This window comes from Neopsephotus bourkii, unplaced genomic scaffold (assembly GCF_033783945.1).
Source record: "Neopsephotus bourkii isolate Nb327-2 ecotype Australia unplaced genomic scaffold, CSIRO-AGI_Nbou_v1 NB_845, whole genome shotgun sequence".
NCBI classification, from domain to species: domain Eukaryota; kingdom Metazoa; phylum Chordata; class Aves; order Psittaciformes; family Psittacidae; genus Neopsephotus; species Neopsephotus bourkii.
In genome coordinates, this window is record NW_026901341.1 from 3,501,298 (window position 1) to 3,515,484 (window position 14,187).

The following is a 14,187-nucleotide window of genomic DNA, read 5'->3' on the forward strand; positions in this document are numbered from 1 at the left end:
AGAAATAACGCATTTGATATAACAACCTCAGGGCAAGCACCAAGAATGCATAAGCACTCTAAAAGCTTTTTTTTCTTTTTTTTTTTTTTTGAGGTAACTATATTTGGGCACAGATTAAAATGAAAATAGTTTGCAACATTGATGTACTTGTAAATAGCGCTTGCCATGATGTGTATTAAAATAATATGTCTGGCAGAATGAAAAGTATGTATGAAAGCATTTAGATGATAGGTTTTGAAACATAAATCCCAAACTAATGGCAGACCTTAGTTTTTACTTTGGAACTTTGCTAGCCTTAGTCATGTATCTTTACATAAATACTGAAGGAAAAATAAAGTAGTAGTTTTTAGAACGCATTTCTGTGTGTAAGCCTTATAACAGTATTATAGAAGCATGTCATTAACAGCCTTCACCTTTATTCAGTACAGATTACAGTAATTGTGGTATAGATAATTTTAACATTCGTATTTTTGTCACCTCTAACAGCCAGGAAGTGCACACACAGGAAGCATGTTTTGTCACATACACATTTCCAGCTCCTATTCCAATTATATTAAATTCGGAGCATTCTGATAGCCTGCAGGTTTATATATGTAGTACTTCCATTATCAGCTTTAGTTTGCCACTAGCAACAGAAGTGATTTAAGAGGTAGATCCTTAAATGCTTAATCTGGACTTTCTGCAGCATGAGAGTTTTGTCTGCTGGTTATTTTTAAAAGAAATTTTAGGACTTTGCTCACTACAATCTACAAATGAAGAGGAGAACTTGTTCCCATAAGTAAAGTATGAAAAACACAGTTGCTGATGGTATAATGTAGTTCAGTGCAAGTCTGACTATGGGGAAATGTATTTACTCCATGTGGTCCCTCTGAATTCATAGTTGCTAACCAGGGCTGAAGCATTTGAGACACAGCAGCCCCCCTGGCATATACATTTCCAGCATAATATGCAATTCCCAATGTATTTCTAGTGGGAAAATGAATTCAGTGTGTGAATTTTTCTTGTTGTAAAACTGAATCTGAATGTGTAAGAGCCTTATGAAAGCCTGGCTATGGGTTAACTTGTGATTATTGTTGGTTTGGGCTGCTAGATTTGTGCAGCAAAGTTTTCTTGGCTTGGCACAAGGAAGTCTGCAGAAATACAGTTTTTCTCTTATCTGTCCTCCTTCTCCTTCCTCCCTCCAGTGTTTTGGTCAATGATGAGACTTAGATTTTTTGGTCTGTCCCAGTGAAACCTGTGAGTTTCCACTCATTTCTCTGGGAAAATACCATTAGCTTTATAGGTCTTCTGGTAAATTCATCATGAGACAAGATTAACTTTCAGGCAGACATTGATTGCCAGGTTTCATTGATTGTGCTGTGCAAAAGTCTTACACATTAGTAATATAGAAATTGAAAGAAGCATTTGGAGAAGGGTGAGGCCTGCATCTCATAATTCACAAACCATTTGACAGAATGATTGCTTTTATTATTTGATAATCTGATTTTTCAAGGCTCTGCTCAATAATCCAGTGAATTTGCATGATATCAAAATATTAATGTTGTTTCATCAGTAAACTAGTTTCAGATGGGTAACAGCCATCTGTGAGAGAGATATGTCTCTGAGAAGAGCCATTCCTAGACAAAGAAACAAGAGTTAGGTGCTTACTGAGATTGAGCCACTTCTTAACTGCTTCTATCTATAGGCTGGGGGAACATCTTAGGCTGCAGCTCTGTGTCTCTATTTTGTTCCTGCTTGGTGAAAGGCAGAGGGGATGACTGGAGTTTTCATTCTTTCTTTTTTTCATGGTTGCCTTACTTCGGAGGACTCGAAGACTTGTGCTTCATTAATCATTAGCTGTTATTGACAGTCTCGTCTTCTGAGGGTTTTGTGAAGAACAGCATGTTCTCACTGTGTTGGTCAGGGATATGCAGTTAGTTTAAATAGACTTTTAAGCAGAACCCTTTAGGTTTCAGTTGATTTAGGACACAAGGACCCAGCTCTAAATCTATTGTGAAAATACTGAGGTTAATTTTGAACAAATAGCATAGATAGTAGCAAAACCAGTCTTGTTTCAGCTGTGCTGCCTGTTGCATGTTTGCCTTATACATTTAGATGTATTACTGATAGAACTGATGATGAACACTGCATATCCTAGTCTTCTTATGTCCTTTTTGGAAAAAAATGGCAGCAAAGCTTTAGCAGTATTTTAAATCCATAAATCACTCACTGTACATTCAAGTCTACCTCCAATTTTATTTTCATTTTTAAATTGGAGAATAAATAAGAATACCTTTACTTTTAAGCTCAGTTCGATTTTCGAATAATAGCAGTATTGTTAAAGTAATTGCAAACTGCTGTATTGTAGGGTTTTGTTTACGTATGTAGAGTAGCATAATTTCCATTCTGATTGTACCTGCAGGCTCTTATGTCCTATAACTCATTCTAAGGATGCTGTAAAAAAGATTTCATGTGGTCCTAGAGCTTTTCTTGCTTTCCTGGGTTACTAAAATTTGTGTAGGAGCAGCATCACTTGTACGCAGGCTCAGTGATGTAGTGCTTGCTGAGGACAAATATTCTAGCCTTCTAGAATGCATCTGGCAGACAGTAAATGTGAAATTTACTGTCATGTACATGTAATCCAAACTCAAATACTTGCAATAGTTAAGCACATCCCTGTTTTCTCCCTTGCCCCAAATAATGATGTTGGCTTCAATACCATGATGTTTTAATGGAGTGTGTCTTTCAGTTTTCCTTGTATGTGTATATGTATAATTGGATCTTGCTTTCTAAGCATTGACCCTCAAGTGCCTGATCAAGAAATTGTATTATACTTGGAAGCGAATATCTGTTCTCCACCACCACAACGACTGTAGGATCTCAAGAGTAGTAAATAGGGTATTGCTCATGAAACTGATCATAACAGGGTTATTTCTAGTCCCCCATAGTTGCTTCTGTCCTGCAAATTCAAAATCCTTTGCCAAGCAAACTCCTGAGAATGTATCTTTTCAGTTTAATTAGTTATCTGTTGGTTTAAGCTTTACTTAGGGACAACAGTGATACTGGGAGAAAAATCCAAAGTTTGTATGAGGTTTACAGCTGTGATAAAGTAACTAGTTCTACAATATCTCTAAGACTAGATGTAAGTGAAAATTTATATATAACCTGTGTGACTATCCATCACTCTTACTGTTGGAAGGGGGACTCAGTAGTTCCTTTTAATCTTCCCATTTGTGTACTTGGACTGCATTTTCTCTAGTTTTATCATTTTAAATGATGCAGAAGGCTAGCTAACTTCTCCATATAATCAGTCCAGTTTGTTATGAGAGTTGCTGCTTTGTATCTATAACAAATCAAACTTAGTGGCATACTGCATGTTTGTTTGCAGGTGTATTTCTCTCTGACAGCTGTTCTTTAAAACCCTGAGATCTGCCATTAACTTTGAGCAATCAGAAAGGCATCCATCTAGTGAGCAGTAGAAATCATTGCTGCTCTTTGATGAGTTTTCATTATTAGCATTTCCCAAAGGCAAGGGTGGCTGAAATTTACGGCATCAGTTGGGCTCACGAGACGGGGATGTTTCATAAATGCTGCCAGATGTCACTGAGATGAGCTTGTATGCAGCAAGCACATCTTTTGGGGAAGAGCTGTGAAAGTGCTACAGTGAATTCTCCTCTCAACCTATTTCTGTTGCTTAAATCAAAAGGTACTGTGAGTTCTTGGTGTGCAATCAAAGTGGCATGGTAGCAAACGAGGCATCGGCAAGAATGCAGTACTAATGGTGCCTGCTGTGTGGCCCACCTTGTTCTGTTGCAGAGACACTTCCATATCTTCCCAGTGGAAGATAATGAATCAAATCCCAAATCATTTTTGAAAGCAAAATAAACCCTGGAAAGAGCACCAAAAAATTCCCTTTTCACCTTCTTTTTGAGAAGTGGGATTTAGCCACACATTGATAAAGACTGATTAATGTGTTGAGCTTTGGAGACATGACCTTGCAAACCCAGCAGCTGTTGTCATTTCTTTAAAGAAATAACCAAGCACCATGACATGAAACTACATAAAAAAAATTAATGTTTAGTTTGCAAGATCATGAGCTAAAAGCATAGAGTGTATGTGTTAAACTTGTCCATAGACTCTCTAGGTCAGCGTGCGCCCTTTTCCTAGACCATGGTCTGCCATGTAGTACTGGGTTTCTTTCCCCAGAGACTTCTATCCTGGGGCAAGGGACAGGTGAGCAAGGGAGCAAAATCATGGCTGCAAGGACATGTATGTTACAATTTTTTCATGCTTATTTTCCAAGTGTATTTAATTATTTTAATTTGGATTTGTCTGGTTTATATGTGAGATAATTATATACTTTGGGTTGGTGTGCAGTTTCTGCACCATCTTATTCTGCCTTTCTGCAACCTGCATAGAGAACTTAATATATTTGCTTTGCTGTCTGGGCCAATTTTTGTTGCTCTTTCTTTGGTTGATAATCCTGAACTATGCAGGTAGGGGTTTATATTTAGAAAGATGCCCTGGCTATATTAGTTTCCTGTTTTCATAAGAGAGATTAAACTCCCAAGCCTGCATAATTGTATAGAACTGTGAAAGGTTTGCATGAATTTGATATTTCCTATCGCTCATTTTTATAGTTATTCTGTGTTTAAATGCTATCATACTGCTTATAATGAGCAAAACTATGAAGTAATTTGTCAAATATTATCTTGACCATCGTTCATGGCTCCATTTTGGTATGTTATTATTCCGACTAGTCTCAAAAGTACTTTAAGGAAAAGAAAAACACTCCTGTAATGCAAGGTAACTTCTTTGGCTGCAGTTAATTTGATTTTTCTCAATAGCAGGAGGCAGACTAAATAGAGGTAAAATAATGCAATAAAGTGTGGACTCCACGTCTCACCATAGCTACAAAAATACTTATCGAGTCTAGGTTAGCCCGCTTTTTAAAAGGAGAAACTTGGATATGAGAACTCTCAACCCTTTTTGGTAATTACAGGTGATTGCTTGATAGGCATATGGGCACAGTTCAAAGACAGTGAGCCACAGTCAGTGAAATGCAAAAGAGAAATCTTTGGTGTCCAGTGCTACTTGGTAATTTTGCATCATAAGAGTGAGGTTAACAGGAGGTGAATTTCTTTTTTGTGTTCTTATCCCTCTTCAGTGACAGAAAAAGTTGAAATGTTCTTTGAAGAAACAGTTATGCCTGTCTGAGAAAGGTGACTGGTGAGCATGCCAGGAAGATATTAAAAGTTCTAAGAGAGTTACCTGGAATTAGACAGGAGAGCTGTGAGACCTTGTGCATCATGAGAAGAACTGGTGAATATGGAGGAGATGACCTGTGGGGGTTAGTTGCAGCATCCAGAATTTGATGGGACTCACAATAGAACTGCATATACTTATGGGAGGAGATGGAAGCACTTCTTTGTTGCGTGTCTTACTGCCAGTATTGCAGGGAAATGATGCTAATGAGGTACCTATTTATATATATAGGTGATGCTGCAGAGTATCAAGTAGGAAAATGTCAGGCAATTATAGTTGGTCTGAGTACAGTATGAAGTTGCAGTATTGTTTGCCTGGCAGGTTAACCCTAGCAGGGTCTCCAGTACACTCTGGCTTCTATGGGATGTGTTCTAGAGGGTATCAAGTAGACTTTGCTCACCAGGCTTCCTGCACTAGGGGCCAACAAGAAGCAACATCCAAACCAGGAGTTCCTTCTGCCGGCCAGAAATGCAAATGTTAAATCAGTTCTGTGGGCAGGTTAAACTTTGGCATAGAGCAAAAAGGATGGATAGTCGGAGGAAAAGAGCATTCTGGTGTACGTGGAGCAAAACAGGTTCCTGTCTGAGAAAAGGTTGTGCTGTAAAGGGATGCGAAACCAAGTTGTGGTATAATTGCACTCAGGAGATACCAGAAAAGAAAACCCGAAACAAAACAAACAGACAAACGAAAAAAAAACAACCACAAACCCCAAACAGAACAAATTCCCCCCCAAACAAAACTCCAGTGCATCACTCTGCAATATGACCTCTCTTGTATTTGTCCAAAGGGAGATACTTGCGGGCTGATTTATTTAGGATTTTTCAGAGTAGACTTCCTAAGGAAGGAGGGAGATGCTCTTTCCTTTGTGTGTTTGCCTGACATCCAGGCACTGCAGGCTGTAGCAGTAAGGAGAGACAACGCAGAAAGCTGGAAGCCTGCACCTCTGATGGATTCACAGGGACACCAGGGATGAGCCTAGAGCAGATTTTCTGGTCTCAGAAACACTACAAAGACCTGGGGGACAGAAGCTGGAGCAGAGTCTACTCAAAGACAGTGAAGAACTGGCTGGGGAGCTTCTGCAGGGGCACTGTGTAGGAGGAAGGTTATGTATAACCTTTTTCCAGTTCTGTTTCCTGGTCACTCGGGTTTTCTTTGGTTTAGGAGGTTAATTATCCTTGTTTGTTATAATAAATTGTGGCTTTTATTGTTGTTAAAAGCTGTTCAGTCTTCTCCAAGGAAATTGAAGAGGAAAAGTAGATGACAAACTGAATATCCATGAAAGAATCCCCTGGATTAGTTGATAATGGAAAATACTGTCTTTAATTTTTTTTGTCCTCTGGGGGACACTTACTATAGGGTACACACTGGGGAAGCACTGGAGGGTTTACATAATGGAGGACTGTGTTGCTAATTTTTAAAGGAGAATAGGTTTGGATTATTAGAATCATAAAATCAGAATAGTTAGGGTTGGAAAGGACCTTAAGATCACCCAGTTCCAAACCCCCCCTTGCCATGGGCAGAGACACCTCGCACTAAACCATGTCACCCAAGGCTCTGTCTAACCTGGCCTTGAACACCGCCAGGGATGGAGCATTCACAACTTTCCTGGGCAACCCATTCCAGTGCCTCACCACCCTTACAGTAAATAACTTCTTCCTTATATCCAATCTAAACTTCCCCTGTTGAAGTTTTAACCCATTACCCCTTGTCCTATCACTACAGTCCCTAATGACGAGTCCCTCCCTAGCATCCCTATAGGCCCCCTTCAGATACTGGAAGGCTTCCATGAGGTCTTCATTCAGTCATATTTGGAAAAGCAACATTTGAACTTTAGTTTGATCTGTATTAACTGAAAATGTGACGTAGGTGTTTTTTAAGTTACTTTGTTGATTTCTTTTTTAGTGGGTAGTATATGTTCAAATTATTTATCTTTAATCTCTGATGTTTATCTACTTTATAAATAAAGTAACATTTAATCTGTTCGTTGTGTTAACTTTTTCCCTTTGCGTAAAGGTCTCTTACGAAATTGTGTAGAACAGGTGGGTTATTTCAGACAAAATCTTAGTAAAATATAGAAATTAAGCTTTTTTCCTTTTTCTTTCACCTTTTTGTCAAATCCCTAAATATTTAGTGCAAGTTCCTAGTTAAGAATACAGCTTTTGTCCGATTTCTTTAAACTCTGGGAGTCTTAGTACGTCTTGAGAAGTTGAGGCTTAAGTTACTTTGTTTAAACTTCAAAAACTAAAAGTAGGACAGTTTTTTCTTTCATTACTCACTGCAAAATCAAGTCAGGTGCAGCCGCACTGGCTGCAAAACCATGCCACATTCTTCTCTTTGATTTTTCTCATCTGTGACAGAGATTTCTGGTACAAAAGATCAAAAGTCAGACATGCCTTTTGAAAAATGAGAAAATTCAGGGTTGTAAAAGTAACATGAGAGTTAAAGAAGACTGACTTTTTAATAGTTAGCATTTCCTTAATTTTCTTTTTTTCCCTCTTTCCCCCCATTTAAATATATCAAAACACTGAAGCACAAAGAGAATTTGGGATGAAAGATTAAAGATGACTCAGTCTCAATCAACGTCTGCCCTGTTTTTCTTCTTAGAAAAAAAAAATCTTTTACCATATTATAGGCACTAAAACATAGATTTTGCCCATCAGAAATAATGAGACGTTTCAATCCTGTAGATTTTTACTTGATGTTAGAAAATGACACTTTTTTAATGTTTAGGGGAGCGTAACACTTAGAGCTATTTCACGCTTCAGAAGTGACAAGCCTATATGACTATATTATGTGGTATTTTACTTTGGTCCACTACATATTTAAATATCTTTTGCAAAGTACAGTACAAGACTTTTTATTAACATGTTATATTCTGCTGTACCATAAAACCCGTGAACTGAATTCAATCCAGCAGGTCCCTAGCAAACTTCAGTTAATGTCAGTGAAGAGTCTCCAACTGAATATAGTGGAAACTAAAGGATACCCTTCTCAAATACTGATGACTTCATTTTCTGAAGGTCCTGAAGTGAGGGTGCACTGTGTTCTAGGCTGAGCCTTTCGTGGTATTGGAGCCTTCTTTTGCACTCTCTTGGTTTCCAAAAGGCCGGTCTCCAAATTTGCATCTCTTCCTGAGGATCAGTAGTTGAGGGCTATGAAGATGTATGGTTTCACTGTAAAAGAGTATGCTTCCATACAGATATTGTTAGGTATATGCTGTTTCCAGAAGTAGGTGAATCCTAAGGTCAAAAAGTTGCATGTAAGATAGAAGAGGGGACTAAAGAAAGGGTCACTTCCTGTTCTGCCATCTATTCTTAACCAGCATTAAAAACCTGCAGATAACCGTGTTAAAACCAGTCCCCTGGCTGAAATGTGAGAGGTGTACAGGGATCCATTAAGCTGTTTAAAATGTACTAGAGTAACACTTGCTAGGTTTGAAGCACCTTTCCCTTGAGGACTGGAGCTAGTACTGTCTAAGCTTGACTGTACTAATCTCACAAGTACTGTATTATGGTAAGTAAGCATCATTTCTTACAGATAAGGCTGCTGAGACACAGACAAATAACATACCCACACGTAATACAAGACCCAGAAATAAAACAGTCTTTATTTATTATAAAGAAATTAGGGAGTAAATTGCAAATGACTGTTTGCCTCTCCTTAAGACTGCTACTGCCTAGCAACGATTGCCAGATAGGATAAACATCATTAACAGCAGAAAGTTTAATGTCTGAAAGACATTAGGAGTGCTGACGTGTGGTCTCGAGGTGTTTCTGTACTATTTTAAGATATTATCTGACTTTTCATTTTGGGTCTAAGAGTAGTCCCAGCCTTGGCCACAGTATGTGTATGCGTGTGCGTGCTCCTGTGTATAGAATGGAATACGTATTGCAGCGATGCTTATAGTGAAGTATAGTAGGGAAATGCTTCTGCAGCCAAAATAAGAATTAGAAATCTTGCATGCTACATACAGGCGGTTCTCAGGAAATCTTTCAGGCTCTCTCTTCCTGCCATGCTGGGGAATATGCCTCTTAATTTCCCCTGACAGAAAACACATCACCTCATCAGCAACCCTGGAAAACGACAAAACATCCCTGCTGAAAAAGACCGACTGCCAAATGCTTTCATTGCTACTGCAGCAAGGGGTACAGGGAGAGGAGGGGTGCGCTTCAGGCCTTTCAGGGGAGTAAAATAAGTTACCTGTAGAGTCCCACCGTTACACTTTGTGTTGCTGCAAAATGCTGATCTCATAGTCCAGGTGTGACCTTTGAAGAAGTAATTTGAGCCGGAGGGTACATAGCTATTTAACTCTAAAAGAATAATTTATAGTGCTGAATCTGGATAGTGTGAAATTCTCTTGCAGTGTTTGAGCCAAAGCAAGCATCTTGATGCAAAATCTACACCTGCAGATCTCTTACATATTTAGGTGATGGAACAAATGCGTCTCGGTCACATACTGTGTTGTGTGCATTGGTGGTAATCTCATCTGAAGTTGCTGTGCAGTTTCTTAGAGGTGGTGTAGCAGTAGCAATAACAAAATTTGAATTTATTGAAATATTTGCTGCTGCAATTTGACTTAAATGAGTGTTTTAGATAAACCTCAACATTCTTGGGAATCATTGCATTTCTGAGTCATATAATTACATTCAGAGTCTGTATGTCAAATAATACATCAGGACAAAGGGCCTTTATAGACTGTTGTAACATCATTACTTCAGTATATTTATATTGCTGGGCTTTTCTTTCTTCTTTTATAAACCAGAATTGTGATGGGATGAGAACATTTTATCATCACTCTGTGTATTTGTGGAACTCTTACACCAGCATGTTTTTCCCCACACTAAAGGGATACCTTTATAAAGCGGAGTGACAGAGATCAATGGCGTGTGTGTGTGTATATATATATATATGTGCACACTGCCTCTGCTAAATATACTAATACTGTATTTTTATATAAATATACTACAATGGATCAGCTTCCTATTACAGTGAAATTACGCAGTCACATAGAGGACTGCATAAGTCACATTGCCGCATGAATGGTTCTAGTTCTCATGTTGCAAAGATGATTTTCAAGCTGTGAACTGGGTGGAAACTGTTGCTGTCATGTCTGCATTAAGTGTTCGGACAGCCTGAAACTAAAGCCTGGAGAGTTTTGAATGTCTCTCTTTTCATTTTGGTGGGGATTAGACTCTTGGCATGTAGTGAAATAGAACACATTGGAATAATTCAGGGTTTCCAAGAGCTGCTGAAGTGATGAAATCTATGGCTGGAAGATTTTCTGTCATATAGCTGGGTGGTCATCTGTGACAGGAATGGTCTCCATTTGTTATTTGTGAGGTGAACAGCTGCCAGTTACTTAGTGAAAAGAGCAGCCGGAGGATCCTTGGTAAAAGAGTGGAACAGAGAAGTGTTCCAGCAGGCCACAGGTTCTGCGCCTTCTGCATCCAGCTCTGTAGAGATGGTGACTGCAGCAGGTGATTAGACCTTTGTAATGTACCCTCTGCAGGATGCAAAATCCTCCCAAGCTGCATGTATGTACATACAGGTGTATTTTGTGTGCACATATGTGCATTACAAACATAAGTAACATATATATGTGGGCCAGGTATGGTTTGGCCCTTTGGCATGCTGAAGTGGTTGGAGGTTTTTATTATATATCATTCTCTATGTCAATAGTGTTCAGATCCAGGTCTTGACCAGCAATGAAATTATGATTTTCATTTAGGTACATGTTGTGACTTTGAACATTTCAGAGCTGAGCTTACTGGCTGAGGCATTTCTCTTGTATATTAAATTTATGACTGTAATAATGGTCTCTCATTGGCTTGGTTTCAAAGGTTTGTGCATTGTAGTGATTTGGGAGTGAAGAAATATTAAAACTCTGTGAGTAGCTCTTTTGGTTTCAGTGGGTTTAGGAAAACTTACTGGCTTTAGAAAATGCAGCTGTTTTTCTCCTAAGATGTACGCAGAAAGCTAACAGATTAGGAAAGCAACTGGCCTGTCCCAAAGTTTTGTTCAGTCAGTCCCCATAAGCCTGTTAAAATCAAACTTAGATAAAGAATTCAGTCCTGATTTTAGCTGTAATCCCTTGCTTTGCCTTTACAGAGCATGTCTGAGGACGTTGTAGCAGTAGGTTTTTTATTTGTGCCAATTGTTTTTTAAGAGACCCTATTTTAAAATTTTATAATGAAAGTATTTATTAGGAAATAAATGTAAGAACAATTCCCTCAGAGCCAGGAGGGGATTGGAGTGGTAGCTGGTTCATCTGCTTGTTGCTGGTAATGACATGGTGCAGTACTATTTAATGAAATGTAAGTTCTGCAGGGATGGGGTTTTGAGCTCCTTGAAGATATTAGCACTTATAATCCTATATAGGGTAAGGAGTGAGTAATGCAGTGAAAATAAGTCCCAAGGACATAATTATAGGAAACTGGTTGGTTGTGGACTGCTTGTCCTGCCAACATGAAGAAGCAGGCACACTGAGAAGGACACGGTTAGAGAAGTTTGAGGAATATAATTGGGGTGTGCTGACGAGACTGACACAGAGCAGACAACTCTTCTGTCTCCTCTGGTGCTTCACATCACTTTATGTCACTTATTTGAAGATGTCTAGGCATTTCTTTAAAATTGTCCTTGTTGGACTTGGACCAGAGAATGGGAATAAATTATTTGTATTGCAGAATTCCTCTGCATTTTAAAGATGCTTACATTCAATGTTGATAATGGAGCTCCTCATTTAATTCAGTATATTGCTGCTCCTTGTAACCAGCTGTAAATTCTCTACAGTCCTGTATGTGCTGATATACTAGAAAATGATATATCTTGTTTATTAGTTCAATATCATCAAATAGCCAGGAGAATTCATGCAGGAGGCATTTCTACACAGGGCTTTTGCCTGCAAAACAACTCCAGCAATGCCAATGGGAGGCTGCACATTTCTGTCTCATACAGTGAGAGCTAGGGAGAAATAGGTTTTGATGTGCCTTCAAGTGCTAACACAAACTATGTGGAGAGGACTTGCTTTCTTCTGCATTGTTCCCAGCAGCACTGGCTTAGCAAACCAAGTTCACCAGTAATTGTTACCAAGTCTTTACTCTTTTTGTGTATTTTCCAGATACAGCTGGCAGGAATTTGTTCAAGCATTTTATTTGTTGGTGTACAAAAAAGTCAGACAGTTATTTTGTGTTCTCTCTTACCACCATAACTTGCCACAGTTCTTACAGGATGAAAAAGAAATGAGAAGGTAACTTTGAACACCTTTGTGGAAGAACTCCTAAAAGGACAGATCTGAATAGCTGTTTTTAGGAGTCGTGCTGCTGCCTCATTTTCAGTGAGATACATGGGATTTTGCCTGCTCATGGGGATTCTCTTCAGAAATTAAAGCTATCACTTCCAGCGTGGATACACATTTGAATGTGATTGAGCCACAGTTGCGTTACAGCTCAAGAAGTCCCACTTCACGTTATCTTAGCTGTTGTCTCAGCATAGGTGCATGCTCTTAGCCTGTGCCTGTTGTGAAGGAAGAAATTGTAGCTCAGGACACAACAGAAGGTCGCTTAGGTCTGGCTCAGGTGTCAACTGGAGTCCAGCAATGCCATCTTCCACACCATAACTTCAGTGATAGTGCTTAGATCCAGTGATCTTACATTTGCAATACGACATAAGAAAAGACAAATTGCACAGCAGTACAGTTGGAGACCACAGTTTTTAAGAGTCTGAAAGCAGTCTTTTAAGATCTTTCTCACTTCCTAGTGGGTGCTGTCACATCAGATTCAATTTGCACCTTTGTAATCTTTTATGAGGGCAAACGGTGGCAGTCTGATTGCTAAATTCACTTCCTGTCTCTCACTGGTGACAAAATACATACTTAGCAGTACTACAGACCAGATCGTAATAACATCAGTAGAAATGTGTAATGTGATATATGCTAATAGCGTATGGTGTAGCTCATGAATATTTGGCATTTTCTTCTTCCCAGTTGCTTCGAAGTTTAAAGAGAATTTTTCTCATTTGAGCCTGTCACTTCTGATACCGATTCATCCTTTAATGTCTTCCAGCTTGCCACTTTAGAGTTCCCCCCAAAGAAGCTCTTTGGAAACAAGGATGAGCGAGTGATTGCAGAGCGACGGAGTCACTTAGAGGTAACGCCAACTTTTTAACAGGCTTCTGCTGAGTATTTAGGTGGAGAATTCTCTGCTTGACCACCAGAAACCATTTCCATATGGTCAAAGCTAAATAGCCTGCTTGTAAGTATCAAGTTACTTGCTGCCTCGTTTAACACAGGAGATGGCAGCAGTAGGTTGCAAAGTAATGAAACATGCCTTAACAAAAGAAATTAATCCTAGTCTATGAAAAAACCCATCTCTTTAGAGATATTCATAAGAAGTATGTTTATTTAAGGGGGAAAGGTTGTGGGTGAGGTAAGTGTTCACTGTAGACAGATGGTCGCTGTTAAAGACAAGATTAAAAAAATATTGCTACTTTAAATGCAGTTTGTTAGCTGAAGATTTACTATTTTATCATAGTTACTATATCCAAATATGACAGAAGGAAAGCAATATTTAGGCATCTTTGAGCTTTATTTTGTAACCCAGCTTTCTGAGTGTTTTGGGTGTCTTTTCCCTTTTGATTAATTTTAAAAAGTAATTTTATTGTGGACAAGGTTACTGAGTTAATGAGGATTTGTGGAGTTTTCTTGGTTGTTCTGCAGTGCTGTGTGAGTGACATAATTTTAATTCCCATCACACATTAGGTCTTCAAATTTCTATGTTAATGAATGTGTTATTGCAGCCCGGGGGGCAGGAGGTGGGGTTTGGGGAAAGAAGAGGCGTGAACAAAGACTAAGCCATACGCCCTGCAACTCTATTGTAGCCACATGGGGATTGCCTGATCATGCAAGTCATTACAAATCATATTCTTTGTAGAGCTAAAGTAGCATTA

At 38.9% G+C, this 14,187-nt stretch overlaps 1 protein-coding gene across 3 annotated transcripts in view; it reads left to right on the forward strand.

The window, feature by feature from the left end:
* Window positions 1-14,187, forward strand: part of KIF16B (kinesin family member 16B) — a 141,035-nt gene that overhangs the window by 110,894 nt on the left and 15,954 nt on the right. For 2 of the 3 annotated variants that reach the window (XM_061356269.1, XM_061356270.1), the window contains one exon: window positions 13,305-13,388. The exons of the other annotated variant lie outside the window; for it this stretch is intronic. In XM_061356269.1, the coding sequence (XP_061212253.1) occupies window positions 13,305-13,388 (84 nt within the window). The remainder of the gene's footprint in view (window positions 1-13,304; window positions 13,389-14,187) is intronic. 3 annotated transcript variants of the gene reach the window in all.